Below are 22,396 nucleotides of genomic sequence, written 5' to 3' on the forward strand. Positions count from 1 at the left end.
ATATCCATGTGCAGCAGATCACATGAATAATTATAGTTTAGCTGTAGCAACGTTTTGCAATGACCTGGAATCCAGGTGCCAAGTTTGACCACCCAAGGTTTTTTATGAAAACTCTTAATTTTTTTCTTTCTCCTGTGTATTCTTCATATTCAGGTGTTTTACATAATAGTTCTTAGCATCACTGAAGACTAGATTCAGAAAATTTGCATTTCCAACATTTCTATTGAGGCATGAAAATAAAATATTTTATATTGAAAAGACAGGACACAGTAAATGCTCCATATCTCTGCCAGTACATACTGCTTGACTTTTGGCAGGAATCCAGGAGGATTCACCTTCTCTGATCAAGTATTAATGCGGGTAGCAGAGGAATTTAACACAAAAAAAGGCCTTTTTCTACCCATCTGTAATTAGTGCTTCATTCTTTCTTGCAGTCTTTATGGGAGGCACATGCAAGCCAACCCAGAGCCTCCAAAGAAGAGCAACGACAAGTCAAAGAAGATCAGCCGCAAGCCTTTGGCAGCTAAAAACAAATGAGGTCACCAAGTGTGTCCTTGCATGTGCCTTGTCCTTTTCTGTTAATCAAGTATTGTTTTTCGTTCTTTGTTTTCCTTTTTACACCTTGTGTTTCGAGACCTATGCTAACCTGTTGCTAACCTGTATGCACCACACACTTATCAGTTTTGTTTTTGCCATATTATCTTATCTCACTAAGTGGTTTAATTTCCAAAGGTTTCTGGAGAGATTTAACTTGTGAAACAGTAACATTGGATTTCCTATGGTTGTTTAACATATTCTTTGTGTCTGAACTTACATATTTTTGGCCTTTTTGTCGTCACCATCTATTGATTCTTTCTATCTCATAGCAATAGAACTACAATAAATATTTTTTTTCCTCCTGTTCAAGTGTTTCCCTGGGTATTCTCTTTATATTGTGTGCTGTAGATAGCATAAGCCAGACCCGCATTAGATGTACAGGGGACAATTACAGCCATATATTGTAAAAAGAAAACCGAAAGACAACACAGGAAACCAAATTGGGTATAACCAAGAAGAGTATTCTCATACCTAAACTGTCATGGCAAGAGGCCCATTAAAGTTTACAAATATACTGAGAGGCATTACAAAAGCAACAAATGTGTTGGTTCCAATACTCATTTATTGCGTTTTTAATGCCTCTCAGTATATTATTCCAAAGAGGAAATGTGGTGCAAGTTTATTTTTGACATTTCAAATACATATAAATTTATAAATGTTAGGTAATTTTAAAACTTTTTTTTTCAATACCCCTTTAAGGCAAGAAGAACATCAAGAAGCAAGAATAACAAATTTGAAATATAATGATTGATTGTGCCATATTATTAAATGTTTATATAGAGGTCAAAACCATTTCATAATTCTGTATGTTAATTGTAGTTATTTATATCCAGGTCACTTTTATTATTGTACTGTGTTAGACCACAACTATATGGTAATATGTTTATGGATTTTTTTGTTTTAAATAAACTTCTATTGGTTTGATTTTTGTTGAATTTGAGATTGTTGTTTTTTGTTTTTTGAACATTCTGGTTTATTAGTAATTCCAAAGCTATTTAAACTCCACTTGACAAACGTACCCATTTTAAACATTATTTATTACATGAATACTGTGAAAATATTTCTCATCTGAGCTTGACAGATTTTTTTAACCTTTATAGACGTTTTCTTGTTTTATTTCTATAAATATCAAACTACCAAAATAAGAAATAAATGCAATGTTGTATTTTCTGTAACATCAAGCAGAAGACCATAGAATCAGGTTCAGTGTGAGGATGTACAACTTATATTGGAGTTATTTTTTAATTTTATGTATTATTTTTAACTTAATGTTGTACTCCTACTGTATTTACGGGTCAGAATGCACCTTCTGCTGTGGCTATCTTCACTATGTGCCCCACTCACCTGTTCTCTACGTACTTTTATCCTGTTTTGTGGCTGAACACTCTCCATTTCTCCCTGACAACAACTTTATGATGTGATTAGTATTGCTGTCTTACAGTACTGGGGGCCTGGGTTCAATTCCAGACTTGGGGCACTGTCTGCATGGAGTTTGTATGTTTTCTCCATGTTTGTGTGACCAAAGACACAGACCAAAGACATACAGATAGGTCAAGTGGCTTCTGGGAAATTTGGCCCTGGTGTGATTGTGTTTGTGTGTACTGTATATACCAAGATAGGGCTGTCTCCCCCACAACTCTGAATTGAATTAAACCATTAGAAAATGAATGTACTGTATAGATTATCTAAGTGTGAAGAGGGTGTTTACTTTGTAGCCCCAGACAGCAGCTAACAAATTTCATAGCAGTGTTGCTGTTACTTCAAGTTACAATTTGACTTGAAGGCATGGGAATGAAAATCTCTTAAAATTAAAACTGCTAATTACTCTACAAAAAAAAATGTGATGAGGTTTTGACTATTTGTATTTAGGTCAGTGGTTCCCAATCCTGATCCTGGGGCCCCACACTGATTTTTGTTCCACTTAACTGGCTAAGTAACACAGTATGAAACCCAGCATTGCCTGTGATTAGGAGACCCTGTCTTGGGGGCTAAAGGCACCTCTACTAGGCAAAAGGACTAAACAGGGACCAGTGCACATTGACAGGGATATATAAACAGCACTCCCAGGCAGGCATCAGTAGGACTTAACACAACAATCTGTGGAAAATCTCAGTGTTGTACAACTCCAGGGTCAATATTTCTTTTTTTTTTCACACCTTCATTCTAAATGACCCATTTGAGCCAGCCATTAGCTTAATTGGACCATTTATAACACTATTCTATGATCTTGAATTAAAGCACCCCAGGGTCCAGAAAACCTGGGTTCTGGACCCTGTTGACTGGAATTATGCACCCATGATTTTACAGACATCCATGCAATTGCTGGTTTCTAAAGACCCGGAACAATTTAACTGTGATCAATTCAATAGGTAATCTGTTTGGAATAAAAATGAGATCATAAAAGATCATTTGGAAACGTCAGCTCTCGGTAATTGTAATTGGAATTGAACAAATTATATCATTAATTGTTAAATGATTTTTAAAGGCTTATTTTAGGGTTTACTCCTCTCCAGGGTCTCCAGGACCAGAGTCAAGAAAACCTGAAATGCCCTATATTTCATTATCACAGATTTGTGGTTTGACCCTTGCCGAGGAATAAACATGATATTTGCATTTGCATACAAGATATTTTCTCAGCACCCTACCACTTGTAGTCCTGTACCATATAGAGGCTGCCAGAATATAGCACTCCATGTTGAAGGGTAGAACTAGTATTGAGAAACTACTTACATGGTATTAAAATGTTTTCTTAATATGTGAAAGTTCCCTGCATAACACACTTGCTGTGTTTAAAATTAAACTTTGTAAAGCTAACAAAAATACTGTTTTTAAACTCCACAGGAACATTCACCCTGGAAGGGCTCCTGGCACTAATTATAACAAATAATTGGATTTCCAACAACTGACCTTTCAACACATATGCCTGATAACAAGAAATATTAAAATTAAAGATGTGTAGTCTGCTCTTTATCTCTGCATGGGTTTTCCTGGTGGATACATTTTCCAGTCTATCGGCTGTTTATTTTTTTAGAACATTAATATTAATTTTCCCACACACAGTTACATCTGTAGCCCTTCAAGTATTTAAAGTAAAGACAGCAGTTCACAAGATGTAATACCCCAGAGGGTCTCAAAGTGTTTTAGACAAAGGAACTGGGAAACATTGGAATGTCTGGTCTAGAGGAAAGAAGACTGGTTATTGGTCCATCAACAAATTTCCAGTACTTATCAACTTATGCTGGTGGTAATGCTTCTGCCTACTCCACATAATGGCAGGAATTTCATAGACAAAAGACACTGCTCTTTACCAAACACAGTTTTCTAGATTATAAGGATTACAAACTCTGCAGATCTTTGTAACCAAAGGTCAAACTGGATGTACTGGGGATCCTAAACATATATAACATGTTTTAAACTTCCTTGCATATAAGAATAATATTAAAAATACTGCTGCTTGAATGGTTTTGCTCCTATCAGTGAACTACTCAGCTATACTGTACATATACATGTCATTTGTGCTTTTGGCCCTCTTTCTGTTCCCAATACCAGACTCTGAACACTGAAAAATTGAGCTTTCTGTTTATTGAATGCTTTTGTTGTACAGCACCTTGGGATTAAAAGCACTATATTAAACCAAGTTTGCTTTTAAATTCATGAGATAATAATAATAAACTTTATTTTATATAGTGCCTTAAAAGGTGGCTTCTCAAAGCGCTTTACAGAATGAGAACAACATTAAATAAAAAGATAAAAACACAATTACAATATACAGAGGAGACTGTGGATGGTGGTACTAAGAGAAGCAGAGGGGTGAAGAATGGACACAGTTAAGTAAAGGCTCTTCTAAAGAAGAAGGTTTTGAATCTGGATTTGAAGGAGTTTAGAGAAGGTGACTGTCTGATATCTTTGGGCAGAGAGTTCCAGAGCTTGGGGGCTTAACAGGAGAAGGCCCTGTCACCCATAGAATGTAGACAGGCTTGAGGAACAGTTAAGAGACCAAAATTAGAAGAGCGAAGGTTGCGAGGTGAGGAGTAGGGCAATAAAAGTTCAGACAGGTACTGAGGTGCCAAGCCATGCAGAGCCTTATAGGTGAGCATGAGGATTTTAAAGTCCACACGGAATTTAAAATGTTTTTATGAATTACTCACATTCTATTGTTTGCTTCTTGGGATGGTGTTATACAAATGCAAGGAATTATTATTGTAATGTATTACTACAATAATGGAACAGGTAACTTTTTTTCCATACTGGAAAAAAGGAAACAACATTTTGACTGTAAAGCCTGTAAAATATTGTATAATAATTATTACTTTCATGTATTACTATAATATAAAAATGCATAACTAAAATGCAATATAAAAATCCTTGCGTGCTATTTTTCTAGGCACCTGGTAGCATATTCTTCCAATACTGTAAACAAGAATAATATATACAAACGTTCTATCAAATTTACAAAAGTAAACATTTTGGAAAAGGGTGATTTCAGTTTTCAGAGTATTTGTGCTCCAGATAAAATGAGGACACACAGAGATTTTAACAGACGTTTTGGATGAAGGTTGAATATGAACCTTGCTTACTTCGGTTCTCCTACAACTACAGTATCTCAGTTCCTCAATGGCCTGTTATTTCTCTCACACTCCTCCCACCTCCCCATCTTCTCCCTTCCAGCAGCTTCCTAGATCATTCTTCAGACTGCTGTTCTATCAGCTGGGCCAGACAACCTCTAATGCAATTCATCACTCTATTGTATTCATCAGAGTACAATTCAGCCTAACTACTGGAATTAGTCAGTACAATGTACTTGTGGTTTAAAATCTCTATGTCATCATGTTAATTCTCATCCAGTAAATCGCATAGAAGGTGCACCATTACATTCAGTTTTGCAAAAAACACTTTGCTATTGTTTGCCTATTTAACCAATTACATTCTTTACTACTTTGACAGTCTATCACCACTAACTAGTGCATAACCATAACATAAGGTTCATTTTCTGGATCTTTTTACAAATGTACATTATTTGCAGCACATTTCAAAGAAAGAGCTGTTTAGTATTTTCATAATAACTTTAAAGAGTTAAAAAAGGCATGGCTAAGGACTATTGTGATCATATTTATGTGGAAAAACAAGAGTTAGAATTTATACACACACGTGTTATTTAGCTAGAGCAACAACAGACATTTCATGTGTTGTGTTATATTCACTATATAAGATAACAATTAATCAATATGAAAAATTGGTTTTCAGTTCTCCCAGAAATTATATTTTAGGAATTGCAGTTGGGTTTGCCTTTAAAAACAAAAGAAAGGTTACAAAAAAGAGGAGGCCATTCTGCCTATTTTGCTTGTTCGGTTGCTAATAGCCTATTGATTCACAGATCTCAGCCAGTGGCTTCTTTTGCTTCAGCAAGTCTGGCCAGCTCCAGTCCCTAAGGTATTACAGAACTTTTCTTCCAAATAATTATTTAAAATTTTGTATTTTCTGGTCAAATTAAATATATATTTATATAAAGTGTTGATTGGAAGCAGCCTAATCAAAACTGCTTATATTGTGGCATTTTTGGACAAAGATGGCCACCTTTGTTAAACCATTTAACCAGTTGTCCTTATTTACTCATTTACTTATTTGAAGGTTTGCGAGGAAATTGCTGTCTCTCCAGGAAAAATGTTATTATGTGAACTGTACCTCACCATTAAAATGGTTCTTCCCTGGCCTTTAAAAACAATTGATTTGTTCAAGCACTGTTTAAATGCAATCGAAATACAACAAAGCACTTGAGTTCTGTGTGCAATCAATTACTGCCTTTTGTTGTTTTTTTTCTAGAGAACAAGCCATTTTTTCCTCTTTGTGTACCTCACTATTTCAAGGACAACATTACCAACACAAACCAGTAACATTGATTTTTACTGTGTGATTTATGAAGGTGGAGGTCCAACGCATGGGACCAGCTTTGAAGATCCTCTTCAGACACTCCAACCCCCTCTGTGTGACAGTACTGGCTCCGTGCAGAACTGTTAAGGCTGTAGGGCTCCATACACCACAATGTGTCTGTCTGTTGTAATGTACAGTTTAGCAGACTGGTTAGGAAGTCTGGATTCCGCCTTTTTTCCTTTTTCTGTTGTAGCCACCTGGCTGCTAATCCCTAGGGTGCTCTTGGATAGAACAACATTTTAAATTGCTCTTAAACTAAAATAAATGAATGTTAATTAGTTGTCAAACCTTTGTTGAAGTGATACTGTTGGTTATTTCTTCTGTGCATTAAAAAGTTTACAAATCACCTGTGAAAAGAGTATTTCTGTAATCGTTTATCCAGTTTACTTGAAAATCAAAAGATACATACAGTAGATGGGATGTGCATGACAATGATTAAAATAAAACATTTTCCTTTTTGAGATAATAGCGTTACTTTTCTTGGAAGTGACTGTATACTTTGCAACCATCCCGTATAAATCACACTGATCAGCTATTGTTCATCATCTCTGATGCTGATCAGAGCAAATAACTTGTTATTTGTGTGAGTGATTTAACCTTAGCAAGTCAGTGTGAATCAGGATGCTATGAACAGTTACAACTTAATGAAAAAAATGAATTAAAATGTATTTTAGATTTTTTTTTTATGTTTGTAATTCATCAAAAGGTTATGCTGTGCATGGTAAGCAAGCAAAACATATTAATTCATCTATCCATTTTGTAACCCACTTAAGCACAGGGTTGCATGGGATCCAGCAAGCAAGCTACCCTTTTGGAAAATGGTAGACACACATTTGCAACTGGCCATTTTAAAGAAGCCAATAACCTATCAGTAAAGTTTTGGCCTGTGGGAAGAAACTGAAGAACCTAAAAAAACACACGCTAACACAGGGAGAACATACAAGTTCCACAAAGATTGCATTCCAGAAAATGAACACAGGAATGTAAAGCAGTACTTCCAACCACTGTGCTTCCCCAAAACATTCGGTTTCAGTTCATCTTAGGGGAAATTATTATAATAATAATTGCTTAAACTTACAATTAATAATTAAGAATTACTGCTTACACTTATAAAGCACTTTTCTGGACACTCCCCTCAAAGCACTTTACAGCTAATGGGGACTCCCCTCCACCACCTGGATGATGCAATGGCAGCCATAGTGTGCCAGAACGCTCACCACACATCAGCTATCAGTGGGGAGGAGAGCAGAGAAATGAAGCCAATTCATAGATGGGGATTATTAGGAGGTCCTGATTGGTAAAGGACCAATGAGAAATTTGGCCAGGACTCTGGGGTTACACCCTTACTCTTTTTGAGAAACACCCTGGGATTTTTAATGACCACGGAGAGTCAGGACCTCAATTTTGCGTCTCATCTGAAGGACAGCACCTGTTTACAGTGTAATGTGCCCGTCACTATACTGAGGCATTAGGAACCACATGGACCACAGGGTGAGTGCCCCCTGCTGACCCCACTAACATCTCTTCCAGCAGCAACTGTAGTTTTTCCCAGGAGGTCTCCCATCCAGCTACTGACCAGGCTCACACCTGCTTAGCTTCAGCAGGTTGCCAGCTGCTGGCCATATCACTCTGCATATCATTATGGTTAGACTGACATGTTGCCTTTTGCATTTTAAAGGCAGCATTAAACATCTGCTCTGTCTCCAACTGTCCTAGGGTAAGTTCTAAAGGTGAATTAAAGGTCCTAAAGGTAAATTCTAAGCTTGGCAAACAAAAAAAAACTAATGTTTTTCTTAAAAGGAAATAATGTAGAGAAAGCCAACTCAACCTTCATTTCAGCCTCACCACAGAGACTAGGAGTAAGACAGAAATTAAGAAAAAAAGGTATCATCTAAATCATCATCATCATCTAAATATATTTGTAAATCATTATCATCTAAATATAAGGATTACTTTTTTCATGCTTATATGCTTACATAGGTAAATGTAGATTTGACCCAGGTTTAAACCTTCATTAAGAACACATCTGTGTTCTCAAGATTATTCTTTGGAACAAACAACAGCACTGAGCAGAATGTAGTTTTAAGTTTTAAGTTTTTTCACTCTTGCAGTTTCAGTCTGAGCTTATCTGACTTGCCAAATCTCCAATTAACTCCTTCTTCCATTGTGAAACTTTAGTAATTAACAAATGAGTTCATTATACTTATATAATACCCAGCATAATGGAAATGAAAGAAAATCAAAGAATGACGACAACACTTCAAAATATGATAACCAAAAGCTCATGAAGCCCTCTGCTTAGCACAACCAGAAGCATTTCAGACACAGCCTCTAAATTCTGAGGTCATTCTGCTAACAAATAATGTTGATGACATTATCACTAACAGCCCCTAATTCAAGGGAATACTTAAGGAATAGCTATTTTACAAAATAAAAGTGAAGAGTATTCTGCTACATACAAGTTGTAGCTGGTACGGGGTACCAGAGGAGACAGCAGCAAGAAGAAATATAAGGTCTCTGGTGTGAGAAAGCATGTCATGGTGGAGCAGTGGTTAGCATTGCTAGGGTCCTGGGTTCAGTTCTGGACCTGGAGAGCTGTATCTTCTCATTATTTTCTTTTGGGTTTCTTCCCACAGTCCAAAGACATAATGGTAAGTTAATTGGCTTCTGGGAACCCTGGTGTGTGGGTGTGATTGTGACTGTATTTGTGTCTGTGTGAGCCCAGAGCTGGACTGGCGTCCTTTGTGCCCTTTGCTTTCCCTAACCCTGAATTGGATAATAGAGTTAGAAAATGGATAGATGTTGTGAGAAATACTTAATAGAAGAGACATGGCCAAGGATACTTCCCATATCAGATGTCAGAAATCTGATATCTTTAGAAGGCTAGGTTGAGGATGAGGCGGGGTAAATCCACTTAAACAGGCAACATATGCAAATCAAACACACTGGACTAGACACCTACAAATATCTGAATATCCTTGGAGAATTTTCCCAAAGTGATAAGGCTTCTCAATACAATGCATTAAAAGTGTAGTTGTGCCAGGAGTTTTCTGCACAGTCTGTTGTCTGAGTGACCTCCTCACATCTGTCTAGTGAACAGAAATTGGCTCTCTGGGTTGTTTACATTAAGACGCGATGCCTCTGAAAAATGACAATGCAGTATGCTTATTTTTTAAAAGATTATTTGCTAATTGGAAGTAAATTATAAACTTTTTCCATTCAAAACGTTTTAGTATGCAACTTTTAAGTTTTACTTATACTCTTTTATTTTACTGGTACTGTATATCAGTTGTCCAATAACTGGATTAACATAATGAAAATAAGCACCCAAAGATAACGTTTATTATGCATTATTAAGTAGAACCTTAATAACCTGTTGCCTATTTTTCAATTACTACAAGAAATTACCTCGAAATAATCACATACTACTCATTCGATAATTACGTTTTTTTCTAAAAAAAAGATAGCTTTTTATTTACTTTTTAAAATGCAAAGTGTAAAACGAATAAATAATATCCTTATCCACTTGAAGATAATAGAAATTCTGTTCATTTTAATTTAATTTGGATTCGGATCGTTAAAGTCAAACATAATTTTAGGTACGAAACATAAAATACTGTAAATAAAACACACAAAACAATAATACACAGCAATTTAAGATTTTAGCGGTATGGCTAAAACTAAAAGAATTCTAGATTTCTTTTTGACATTAACAGATGACATAATGTCTCATCTAAGTAAAATGAGCAATAAATGGCAGGTCTACCGAAATGTTAAAACTATTGCTATGCTTCGTTTTTGATACAAAGAATCAAAGAATCACTTTGAAATGTCCCCCGTACTTCCATTAAGAGGAACTGTCATTTTCATATTTGTTTAAATCGTCAACAGCGCAAACAAGTGCAACACACACTCAAGCCTTTTGTTATTTTTGTACTATGCAATATTGGATTTCTAACTACTAATGTTAATCTTAAGGGCAATTACTCCTTCTACAGTAATCTATTCATTTACAGTATCTATCAGGCTGGTAATATCATCGCCATCATAGCTTTGGATTAATATTTCTTATTTTGAACTACAGTACTGTCATTAGAATCCTCAATAAAATGTATCACTGTATCTATCTACCTGTATGCTTTGATGAGTGTTGGTATACTGTTAACAGGTTTATGACATTAATGCTAAAGATACGGCGATAAAGGGGATTGCAGAATTTACTTTGAAATATGCGCCACGTTAGCTTTTTTTTGCCCCGTAAAGGTTTGGATAAATTATCTTGTGCGAAATGCGGTATATGAGACATTGTCGAAGTCGCAAACCTACTCCCTTTGTGACACTTACGGCCGACATGAGAGGATGCTAAATCGTCAAGCCGCTCAAAAGAGCTGTCAACAGCGCACAATCACCATCACCACAAAAGGACTGTGCTGTGCTCCAAGTTTGACTATGGATCTTTTTTTTTTCTGAGACGCTAGCTGTTGAAATGCCACGTTATTCAACCAGATGGGAGCCTCGGTTCATGTCGCTGCCTTCACATCTCTTTTATCAGATGCTACTGCAGGGAAACTGGAGAGATGTCAAGATAGCCGTATAAGTGGCAACGTCTGCTTAACATTTCTGTCTTTCATAAGACGTCGCGCTCGCTTTCTATAGGGCTGTCTCTAAGAGATGCAGAACTTTCAACACGTATGCACGTTTCAGATTCAGGTGAACTAAATTCCGTAGCACTGGAGATTTTACTGGTAATCCGTAAAGTGGTGTGCAAACTTGTGCACGCTCTCTGTTGTACTGGCGGATTTTGTCTCGCCCTCTTACAGTCGATGCTATATCCTTGAAAAGTAGCATGGCTTTGAAAACTCTGTCACCTGCGAGAGGATAAAGGAGTGTGATCCTTCATTCACTGTCGAAGGGAGGTGGATGACCGCACATGGATATAGAGATTTTAAGGTGGAGGTGGTGAGAGATGCTTAAGACTATTTTTTAACCTGGGTGCACTTGTGATGCAGCTTTGAGAAGGCTGGAGTTCGAGACACATAAGAGCAAACATCAGCACAAAAAGTGAAGGAGAAAAAGGGTGGCTCTGGCCAATTAAATTAATTAAGATTAAAACCAAACAAATCCCATTTGTCTTTTTTCTTTATAAGAAGGTCCCTCGTCAACCAGCAAGATTTCGTCCAAAAGCAGACAAGAGGATCGCCCTGCTCTGACGAGACTAGTCGGCAGGAAGCGGCTGATCGCTGCTGGGGCTCTGGGGGTCGTCATGGTACTGGTGTTGGTCATTCTGATACCGGTCTTGGTGAACTCTGCGGGGACTTCGGCGCACTACGAGATGCTTGGCACCTGTCGGATGGTGTGCGACCCATATGGCACTAAATCCCCAGCTAGCACAGCCACAGCGGAGACCGTACGCGACCACAGTCTGATCCAGTCTCTGCCCACCTTCATTCAGGGACCGAAGGGGGAGCCAGGACGTCCGGGAAAGGCTGGTCCCAGAGGTCCGCCAGGTGAACCGGGACCACCAGGTCCAATGGGTCCACCTGGAGAGAGAGGAGAGCCCGGACGTCCTGGACTACCCGGACCACCGGGTCCAAATACTGCTGCCGGTGCCATAAGTGCTGCGACTTACAGCACTGTCCCAAAAATAGCCTTCTACGCCGGGCTCAAAAAGCAGCACGAGGGCTATGAAGTACTGAAGTTCGACGATGTGGTCACCAACTTGGGCAACCATTACGACCCTACAACGGGGAAGTTCACCTGCTCTATACCAGGAATATACTTCTTCACCTATCATGTTCTGATGCGAGGAGGGGACGGGACTAGTATGTGGGCTGATCTATGCAAGAACAACCAGGTAAGATGATCTGGGGAGGGACGATGGAACGGTAGGTGCCTTGAAACCAAAACATTAAAACCTACTGTGACCGAAACAGTAATGGGAATGCAGATATAGAAAGGTATGGTTGTAAATAGCAGGATATATAGAGGTATACAGTAGATAGGGTATATTCCTCTAAAATATATTTAGCAGCCGATTCCCCCAAAACTGAGAAATATAGATGAAGTACTGTATATCCCCATGATGCATAGATATCTGACATCTGCTCAACTCATGGGAAAAAAAGTAAGGTTCGGGAAATTTAACACTGTATAGCCACTCAAATATTGTTTCATTTTTTATCTAATTCATACGGAAAAAACACTATGTCGCATCGATTTGCTACAATCAAAGTTAATAATCCATTGGTAGGATGTCTCTCAAGTAGTGGTCAAAGTTATTTTTCATTAATATATATTTTCTCCGGTTGTTGGAGGAACAATTTCGAAGTATACCAATTGTCATTTGCGCCCAGTGTTCTAATTATCACAAAGTAATAACAAACTCGGAACTGTGTAGGATTATTAATTATTCAAATGTTTCTTACAGATCTTTACAACCATTTTGCAAAAAGAAGGAAAAGATTCTTAAATTAATTAATATGATTTGAAATTAGAGGAATACTGAGGTCGCCGGTAAAAAAAGGAATAGTATTCTACTTGTGGTATGGCTTGGTTTACGGAAACTTAAAAACGCTAGATTTAATTTAAATAAATTGTTTAGTCCCGCTATATATGATGGAGGAGTTGACTGGCAATTTTAATAATAAATTAAAAATAATGGAAACTTAAGTCTCTCACGTTTTAAGAGGTTTCAACTTTTTAACATGTACTATGCATAAAATCGCCAGCTACTAACAGGCAATAACGTGATGTGTTGATTGAAATTCGATTATATAATTTTGTCACTAGAAACAGCAACAAAGTGCTCATTTCTCATTTTTAAAGTGTCAACATAAGTTTTGTGAAATGAGCGGAGATGGAGCAATACCAAAACAGGAAAAACTGGGCAATTCAGAATGTATCGGAACCTTATTCAATAATCCAGTAAAGTTAAGTAAAATGTGATTATCAATTAACTGGAGTTCACTGCATTATAAGGAGAATCAATAGTTTTACGACATAAGAATTTATCCTGATGCAAAAGAACAAAAAAAATGTTCGCGTTACTGTTTCGCGGATCGCGGAGATGCAACAAATCTGCAATTTTATTTTATTTAATCTTGGTTTATAGTGAATGAGATAGACTCTAAACTCATTCAAGTTAGAGCAGTTTGTCACTTAGAACTTTGCTCGTGTGAGTTGCAAAATGTTGTCCTATGAAAAGCACAAGAATAAGTAGTTGTAGCTGGAGGTAAATCATTGTCAAGATTTAGAAATTGAGCCCCAGGTGGGTGGGTGAGAAAACAGTGCCTTGAAAACATGTGTGTAATGAAGAAGTGTTTATGAATATTGAATTAACGAAGAAGAATAACTTATACTATGTTTCATTGTTTTATGTTTTTTCCTTAAATACACTAAAAATAACACAAACTACTTTTTATTCACACAACTTTTTGGTTTCATGTTTTTACCGAAACTCGTGTTAGCAACGAAGGACATTTAACAGGTGCTCAAATAAAGTGTCAAATCTTTCCTCAGTTGGACAAATATAAAATTGTAAATAATTTGGCTTTGAAAGAAAGGAGAAAAAAAAGTACGTGAAAAATCCATCACCGTTTTGTTTTTGTTTAGACAATAACTTTATTTAGACAATAATCTGTTGTCGCAACCTTTTTTGGAAAATTCTTCCAAATCAAATCCATAAATTGGAAGTTTTAACTCAGTAGTGCCTTATACAGTACTTTCATTGAAGACAAATCAACGTGGGTCTGAGTGCATGCGAATAATGTTCTTTCCAAATGTTTTTATTGTAGGTTTTTATCGCAGTAGGATTACGTTTTCATATATCAGGCTTTCGTGTCGTTGGAGTAGCAAAACCACACGTGTCGCCTGAATAATTTTTTGGCAAATGAATAAATAATTAAAAAGCTTTAAAAGGGTTAACATTTTAAAGTTACTTACCTGTTTAATTTCTGTAATGAAAATTACCATTTGAGATCATACATTGAACAATAAATGGAAATACTGGTTCTGTAACGTGCCAACAAGATGCATTTTAAAAACAACTGCCGTCGCCGCTGAGCTGTATTTTTACCATTTATTTTTTAGAGAGACCGATACAGATCTAAAAATAAAACACAATATGAAAATATGAGGTTGCCGTTACTTTTTCTTTCATAGTTAAGAAATAGGCCTATGCCAACTGAAGAAGAAAGCACTTATGTTTAAGAAAGATGCTTGGACTGTGATAAAATTTAAAGTGGATTTGGACTACATGTTAACCTGCTAATATATAAAAAATAAGAATATCACATTTCCCTATTTTTTGCATAAGATGATTACAGAAGATCAGATTGCCTTGCTCTCATTTTCACTAGATCCTCTATGTTCACAGTGAAAGAATTCAGAACATATTTTAACCACTCAAGTATGTAGCATTTTTCTTCAGAACAGGTTAAGGTTATGAAAACCATTGCCATTGACTTCTGATCTAAATGTCGTGAAAAACTGTAGTCAATCATATTTCTGGGTGATTTCTTTCTAATGTGTGCAGGAAAACAACCATTCAACTGAAGATTGGCTATAATCTAACTTTAAAAATTCTCCAAATCAGATAGCAACAGTTGTTGTCAAAAGTGAGTTATTATATTATATTTTTCTTCTAATATTTATTTTAGCTTGAAAATAAAAATAGTTTAAAACTGAGCAATGAGAATAGGCCTTTCAATTGAAAACCTAAAATAGAAATAGAAAGCAACAAAGGTGTACACAGAAGAAAGATTTCTAGTTCATATTTCTTTTTGCATTAGTTCATGTGAGTATTAACACATATAATAAACTGGGATACAAAATGCTAGATAATATGATAAATAGAAACAACTGTAAAAGAGCAGTAATGGTACAGAAAGTGTGACTGGAAAGATCAACAGTACAGTGCAATCGCATTATTCAATGACTGTCATCTCTGTCTGACAAATGCCCAATAAATTCAACAGTGCCTATTACATTAATTATTCTAGACATTAAAATGTCTGGGGTTGTCGATTAATTTATTCAGAGCCATTTCAGCTAATTGCAAATGACTGTTCAGTTAGTTCTAATGAGATGGAAATCCAAGTTATCACTGCCTCTTCTAGATGTAATTATCTGTGTTCTTCATAGAGTCTAGAGCACCAGAAAACAAGATTTCAACAGATGCAATTATAATTATTGTTGTAGATGATGATTTTAAAGGCTGTTTTTGGTGAACCTTTTAAGCTAGTATATGTTAAAGGCCCTTGATAGAAACGCTCGACAGCTAATTTTGAACACTATTGAATTTGGAAGCTCCAGAAATGTTCTGAGATGATTTGATAAAGAATATCAAATAAATGCTTTATGGGAAAATATTTAAACTCAGATAGTGCTACAGAGAAAATATACTGTAGAAATACACATAGCCTTAAATAGGATGAACACAATAGAGTTTGAGTATAGTCATGTGGACAGTTATACAGTATGTGTGTATTAGTCATGTAGGTTTCTGGAGAATACATTGTGGTGTTTTTTTCTGTGAAAAGGTGTGATAATGGCCTCTTTACTTGTTTATTTACCAATACAAAAAATACATTAGATATGATATTTTAGAGATTTATGATTGACTTAATGCATAACTAACCCAAAAATTATGTTTCGCAAGAGGAATAATAGTGTCAAACTATCACTACAACTTGAACATTAGTTATAACTAACATTATAACATTAGTAAGTTATAATCCTTAAATCAAGAGAAAAATGTTGTTATGATTATTGGATAATTAACTTAAAGACAATGGCTTAATTTTTAAATTATTTGATCGCAGTTGCACTTATAAGTTAGTTGCATATATATATAAACAACCTCTTAAAGAGAACACGTCCGAGTTGTGCAAGAAGATTTTGTTTTTATTTTCCCCTTGAGTTTTAAAAGTTCTTTTTGGTTAAAAAAAAAGAGTATTGCTTTTTTTTTAAAGATTAGAATAGTTTTGCTTTACTTGGTGCTGATGACTATCAAATTAATTGTCAGATACTGCAGAGTGATTAGAAATAGATGGCCAAGAAAATAATACTAAAAACAATTCTTAAGGTGAGTGAAGCATGGCTTTTGAAAATCATGTTGTTCTTTCATTTTAGGCAATTGTCACATCCTTTTGTGTCCACAAATGTTCCAAGTGAGAGGAAGTGTTTGAAAAAAATAAAACACACTTGTGTATTAACAGATGGTTTTGTCAACTGCAGGTTCGAGCAAGTGCTATTGCCCAGGATGCTGACCAGAACTATGACTATGCCAGCAACAGTGTCGTCCTGCATCTTGAGCCCGGTGATGAAGTCTATATTAAACTGGATGGAGGGAAGGCACATGGCGGAAATAACAACAAATACAGCACATTCTCTGGATTTATCATTTATGCTGATTAAAACATCCTGAAATAATAGATCTTTTTCCTTGGTTAAGTTTTATTCTTCCTGTCCGAGGGCTGGAGCCCTGCCAGCCTATTGTCAGTTCAAGTGAAGAAAAGTAGATTGGTGTTGGGAATCATTTAATGGAGGTCAGTGAGCAAGAAGAGAGCCAAAACTACCTGATTAACATCTGTACTCTCTAAAAGACTATCTGTAAAAAATGTGAGTTAAACAGATGTGCAAATCTTCTATCGCCAAAGCAGTTACTGTGCATATCTTGTTAATGTAATCTGAAGCATAAGTAAGTAAGACTTTTTATATAAAACAAAATCTAAGGTTGTACTTTTAATAGTAGTATATCCCTGTTGTTTGTGACATCTAATGGTTTCGGCCAGTGCACTGCATCTGATTCTTGTGTGTTGCCTGTTAATTTGGATGTTGAAAAAAACACTGGTAATGTGTGCCAGACAAAAGGATGGAAATTTCTACTGTAAATTACAGTAGGAGTGTAATACTTATTCTACACAGAATCGCAATGTCTATTTTAGGAGGTGCACAAATGAGAAAAAGTTAAACAGTACAAAATTTAAACAAATATAGGCTTTTCTGACAATAGGATGGCTTAAGTAAAGCGTACTATACATTTCCATACTATATTGCTTACTTAGTAAACTTAAAAAATGGCAAAATAACGAGCATCACACCTTTGCATATTTTAATTTTGTTTTAATTTATAACTGTAAATGCCAGCGCCAAGATCACAAGAACTGTGCACTCAAAGAAAATATCATTTTGGCTTAGTCGTCTAGATATACCAAATATACACTTAATTAAATCTACTACATACTACTGATAAAACAGTTATTCTAAGACTGTGAATTGGGTTATTCTTGATGGAAGTTTCCCCACATTAAAGCAATGATAGTGCTATCATTATTATCATTATCATTAAAACTATCTAATGTTTTACAGACTGGGCAGAAATTCAGGCTGGTTTGGGTCAGATTTCAGTCTACATCTGAGACCAAAGTAATTAAGAAGTTTTCTCTGTCACAGAAATGCTTGATAGTATCTGACAAAGCAGTGAGCTAATTTTATTTTTATAAAATGTGCAATGCAAAAATGTGAGCTAATTTTCTCAATTTAAGCAAGAAGCAAGCTACAGTATTTATCTGAAATGTAAATAAAATGATAAAATGAATATATAAATGTTAAGTGTTTGAGATAATCATATTCTTTCTAAATGTTAGCTATAGGACAATTATGTGAACAGCACAGTTAGGGCTTGGAGCCAAACTAATTTGCGAAAGGTCACCTGTGTGCCACTGATGCAGGAAGAAAATAAAATTAATATTTATTTTTCTTAAAAAAGTACATTTCTGACCCCCAAAATTATTGTAAAGCAGCCAAAGTACCTAGTAATTAATGTATGTATATTCTAAATCTTACTTTATACTTCTTGCTAAAGTGGAGAATGTTATGAAAACCAAAATGAATACTCAAGAGTAGTACTATTACATTTAACAATAAAACTTAATTATTTACATTTACTGCCTTTTGGGATCTAGTTTTATTGCTTTAGCCTGTTTTTTTTTGCTTTAGGACTGTTTCCTATGATGGTACAGATAGGTATTGACATAATGTGAGAGATTCTTCATATTGTTTAAAAATAAATCTAATGTTTTTAAAGGAATTTAAAACCAGTTTTCTGGGACTGTGATGTGTAAAATCTTTGAGAGACCTAGTGCTAAAACAAAACACCAAGAATAGTAGCATATCCTGCATGTATATTTTTTCATTTTGAGGGTACATATTTAAAAAATTTAATTCAGTAACCTTTTTTTCTTTACTTTGTGATATACTTCGGAAATAAAGCTGCACTTGAAATGTATCTCAGTATTTAACAATTTAATTTATGTTAAAATCAAACAGTGCCTTAATAAAGGCTGTTTATGAGAATTGGGATTTTATCTATTACTGGTCAGTAGTAGGGTTTGAAGTGTAGGTTTCTAAATAATACTAAAAGATTAACTGAAAAACACTAATTTAATAACAGATTGTTTTACTGATCTACAATAATGTGCTGTGTCAGTAATATGGCTAAGGGAATTATGACAAATGTTTCCTTTCATATCAGTATATCACAAAGGACACCAAGTATTACCAGTCATCTACAACAATAATCTTTTTGTAACATTATATTGTACAATTTATTCATCCCTAAGGTATAGAGCATTGATGAAAGAGAAAAAAATGACATCTGCACATATTTAAATGTGGCTTGCTGTATTTTTTCTGCCCTATCAATTCACTAAAGAAAATGAAGACAGGCCTGTCATTAGCTATAATCCGCTCACACCTCTGTTTGCAGTACAGATGGCAGCCCAGCCTGCTAGCAGTTAAGATACCAAACAGTGCTGTGGTTTGGAGTGACCTCAGCTGAAGTGAGAACTGGCTCACTAGCTCCTTTACAGGCCGAACTTTCATATGGCTCTTCTCAGCCTTCTGTTGTTTAGTACCTAATCAAATACTTAACTGTATTAAAAGATTTAAAAAGAAGTAAAAGGTGTGACAAAAAGCATGAGCTAGAAATAACACTCCTTTTTCATGGCTTACAAGATATCAAATTACTAAAAGGAGGAAAAGGATTTATCAATTAAAAAGTTACTCAGAATCAGATTACTTCAATTGTCTGCAATGCACTTTTTTCTTTAAATGTATGACTTCTACCTTCTAATTAGTCTAGATTACTATGTCTGTCCATTATATACTATAATGAAAATTAGTCTTATCTCCCTTTCAGGGAATGATAACTTGAGAGTGCTTTCTGGTAAAGGGAATTTATCTGGAATAGAGCAAACTCGAGATAAAAAGGGAAGATTTTAGTCCTTCTGTCTGATAGCCTCAAGCCCGATAACCCCAAGTTTAGAGGTCTGTTCTAATCCTCATGGGATGCTGTTGAACACAAGACCCAAAGGTTATATCTTACCATTGAAGAAGTGATCAGACCCCTGGCTTTCTGAACATTCCAGGGCGCAAGAACAAGCACATTAACTGCAGCAAATCTTCTCAATAATTCATTTAATATTCTACCTTTCCAGCATGAAGACTTTTGCATTCCCAATGGAGAGCATTTACATGGCCTAATCAGTAAAAAATGTCATGCAGTGCTCTGTTTTTCATCTGAAAAGCTAAATTATCTTCACTCTTTCAATCAGAGCAACACACTTAATTTAAATCTGTAAGACTGTAAAGCACTGCATGGCTGGCCTGCCTGAAAATAATATCAGAGGAAAGCTAAACTATAGATTAGAAGCTTTTATATTGTGGTATTATAGGAAAAAAAGGCTAAATTAACCTCTTCCATTCTCATGTAGGGGTACCCTAACGTAACCTTCATGTGCGGTTTAACCCCATCAAGCCTGCACACTGCTCCCATCAATGGCACCAAAAAGACTATGTCCAAAAGAATCCTTCAAGTCACAAAATCATCACAACATCACAAGTAAGCTTAAAACACTTTGATGATGAAAATGGTTTTGTTATGTACAACTGAACTGTAATGTTTGATAATGTTTGTAATCACCCAAGAGAAACTGTCAACAAGATAAGAGTTGTATGGGTATTCCTTATTTTTCCTTATGCACATTCCTTAGCACATTTCACAGAATCCAACCACTTTGTACCTTACAACAGGCGGTATTGTACCGCTAACAGACAACTCTAGTGTAACCCTGCCAGCACTATCTACTCACTCCAACTCCAGAGTTCTGTTGCTCAACCTGCCATTTCTCTTCCTCACTGAAATCTGGACATCCTTCAATGACTCATTCTCTAACTGGTAATGTGATTCCATTAATTCTCCTTATTTATAGTAAACAATACCTAGCTATAGAGTGTTAACATTGCTGTTGCAATCCATTGTTCACTGTTACAGTTCTTATATTTATAATAGTGTGACAGGTGCTCACACAAGTTTGGCATCATACAAGTGATGCTCGGCATCCATCCATCCATCAATTTTCTAACTGCTTTACAACATGGAGCAGGGCGACCTCTTTGTGCCTCTCGGCACAAGGCAGGATACAGACCCTGGACAGGAAGCCCACATATAGACATGCACACGCTCACACCAAGGAATTTTCCTGAAGCCAATTAATCTGCTGTATCAGTTATGTCTTTTGACTGTGGAAGAAAACCAGAGGGCCCAGAGGAAACCCATATGAACATGGGGAGAACATACAAACTCCACACAGACAGCACACCAGGTCCAGAATTGAACCCATGGCCCCAGCATCAGTGCTAATGGGCAGCAATGCTAACCACTGCATCACCATGCCTCTATTATTGTGGTCACAATGCCACCATTATTACATTTGTCATAATTTAATAATTTTAATTTATTGTGCCTGTGAAACTTATCCTTTCACTCCGACTTATATATTGAAATAAAAATTATACTTAAATATTGTATAGTCCTCATATAGAGGAAGTGACGTCAGAGTGAGAACGACCGCGCATATTGCTACTGCTACTACTGAATTACAAACATTTCATAATATATCTATAATAAACTATATTTATATAACAACAAACACCGTTTCTATAAAATTTTACTTTCTCATTGTTGAATAACTACGCCGACTGCAGAGAGAAAGCCCTGCTTTCCGCATCCGGCTTAGGCATTCAGCGTCTCCCCGCAAGACAAACTCCGGCAAAACCAGACGACAAACCACCTGGCTTGGGCAGGATAAGGACAATCTCTGACAGTGTGTCTTACAAAGGGTGAGTCGTGATTATGTCTTCCACCGGGAGCACTCCTGTGTTTTGTGAGTTCTTCGGCATGTAGAGCGTAGACTGTTCCACCAACAATATAGATAATTTTTAATGCCAGAAATGTTAAGTTGTAGGGTTGGAGGACAAAATTCACATTTTGGAGGGATGCATTAAAACATGATTAGATATTAAGCAGATTGAAGAATGGATAGAGTCAGCTCAGTCGGAGCACTCAGCCAATTCAGAACTGGCTGTAGTCCCTCCCAGCCCAGTTGTCTCCAGCTCTGCGCCGGTAGCAGCAGTAACCATGTGCGAGTTCTGTCACGGTCAGATGGGGGTCTAAGAGCTCATATACTAGACCCCCTGCACAACAGTCACCAATCTGACTCAGCTTGAGGTTCTCTGCTTTCGGCAGCATGTCTGTCAATGTGGATAAGGTGCTCATAATTGTCAACTCGATAATCAGGAATGTTAGAATTCCTAACCATCACAAAGCAGCGGTCTCTGTAATGCCTCCCTGGGGCCAGAGTTTCTGACATTGAGGCGAAACTAGACATTTTCCAGCAATAAAGTCTCCATATCTTGGTTGTTTATTCTGGAACTAGTGATATGAAGTACCAACAATCTGAGGTGTTAAAAAACAATTTCATTTCTATGTGCAAAAGAGCACAAAGAAAATGTCAGAATTTAATTGTAT

General features: G+C 36.2%; 2 protein-coding genes across 4 annotated transcripts in view; both read left to right on the forward strand.

Moving 5' to 3' along the window:
- rsu1 (Ras suppressor protein 1) overlaps positions 1 to 1,521 on the forward strand; it is a 79,043-nt gene extending 77,522 nt beyond the window's left edge. For all 3 annotated transcript variants that reach the window (XM_015354482.2, XM_006634293.3, XM_015354483.2), the window contains exon 9: positions 435 to 1,521. In XM_015354482.2, coding sequence (XP_015209968.1) covers positions 435 to 537 — 103 coding nt within the window. In that variant the 3' untranslated portion in view covers positions 538 to 1,521. The remainder of the gene's footprint in view (positions 1 to 434) is intronic.
- Positions 1,522 to 10,926: 9,405 nt separating this feature from the next.
- Positions 10,927 to 18,473, forward strand: c1ql3a (complement component 1, q subcomponent-like 3a). The gene is made up of 2 exons (XM_006634292.3): positions 10,927 to 12,379; positions 16,762 to 18,473. The coding sequence occupies exons 1-2, from the start codon at positions 11,789 to 11,791 to the stop codon at positions 16,939 to 16,941; spliced, it is 771 nt and encodes a 256-aa protein (XP_006634355.1). The 5' UTR covers positions 10,927 to 11,788; the 3' UTR covers positions 16,942 to 18,473.
- Positions 18,474 to 22,396: the final 3,923 nt, after the last annotated feature.

The sequence above is a fragment of the Lepisosteus oculatus genome, chromosome 6, assembly GCF_040954835.1.
Source record: "Lepisosteus oculatus isolate fLepOcu1 chromosome 6, fLepOcu1.hap2, whole genome shotgun sequence".
Classification (NCBI taxonomy): Eukaryota; Metazoa; Chordata; class Actinopteri; order Semionotiformes; family Lepisosteidae; genus Lepisosteus; species Lepisosteus oculatus.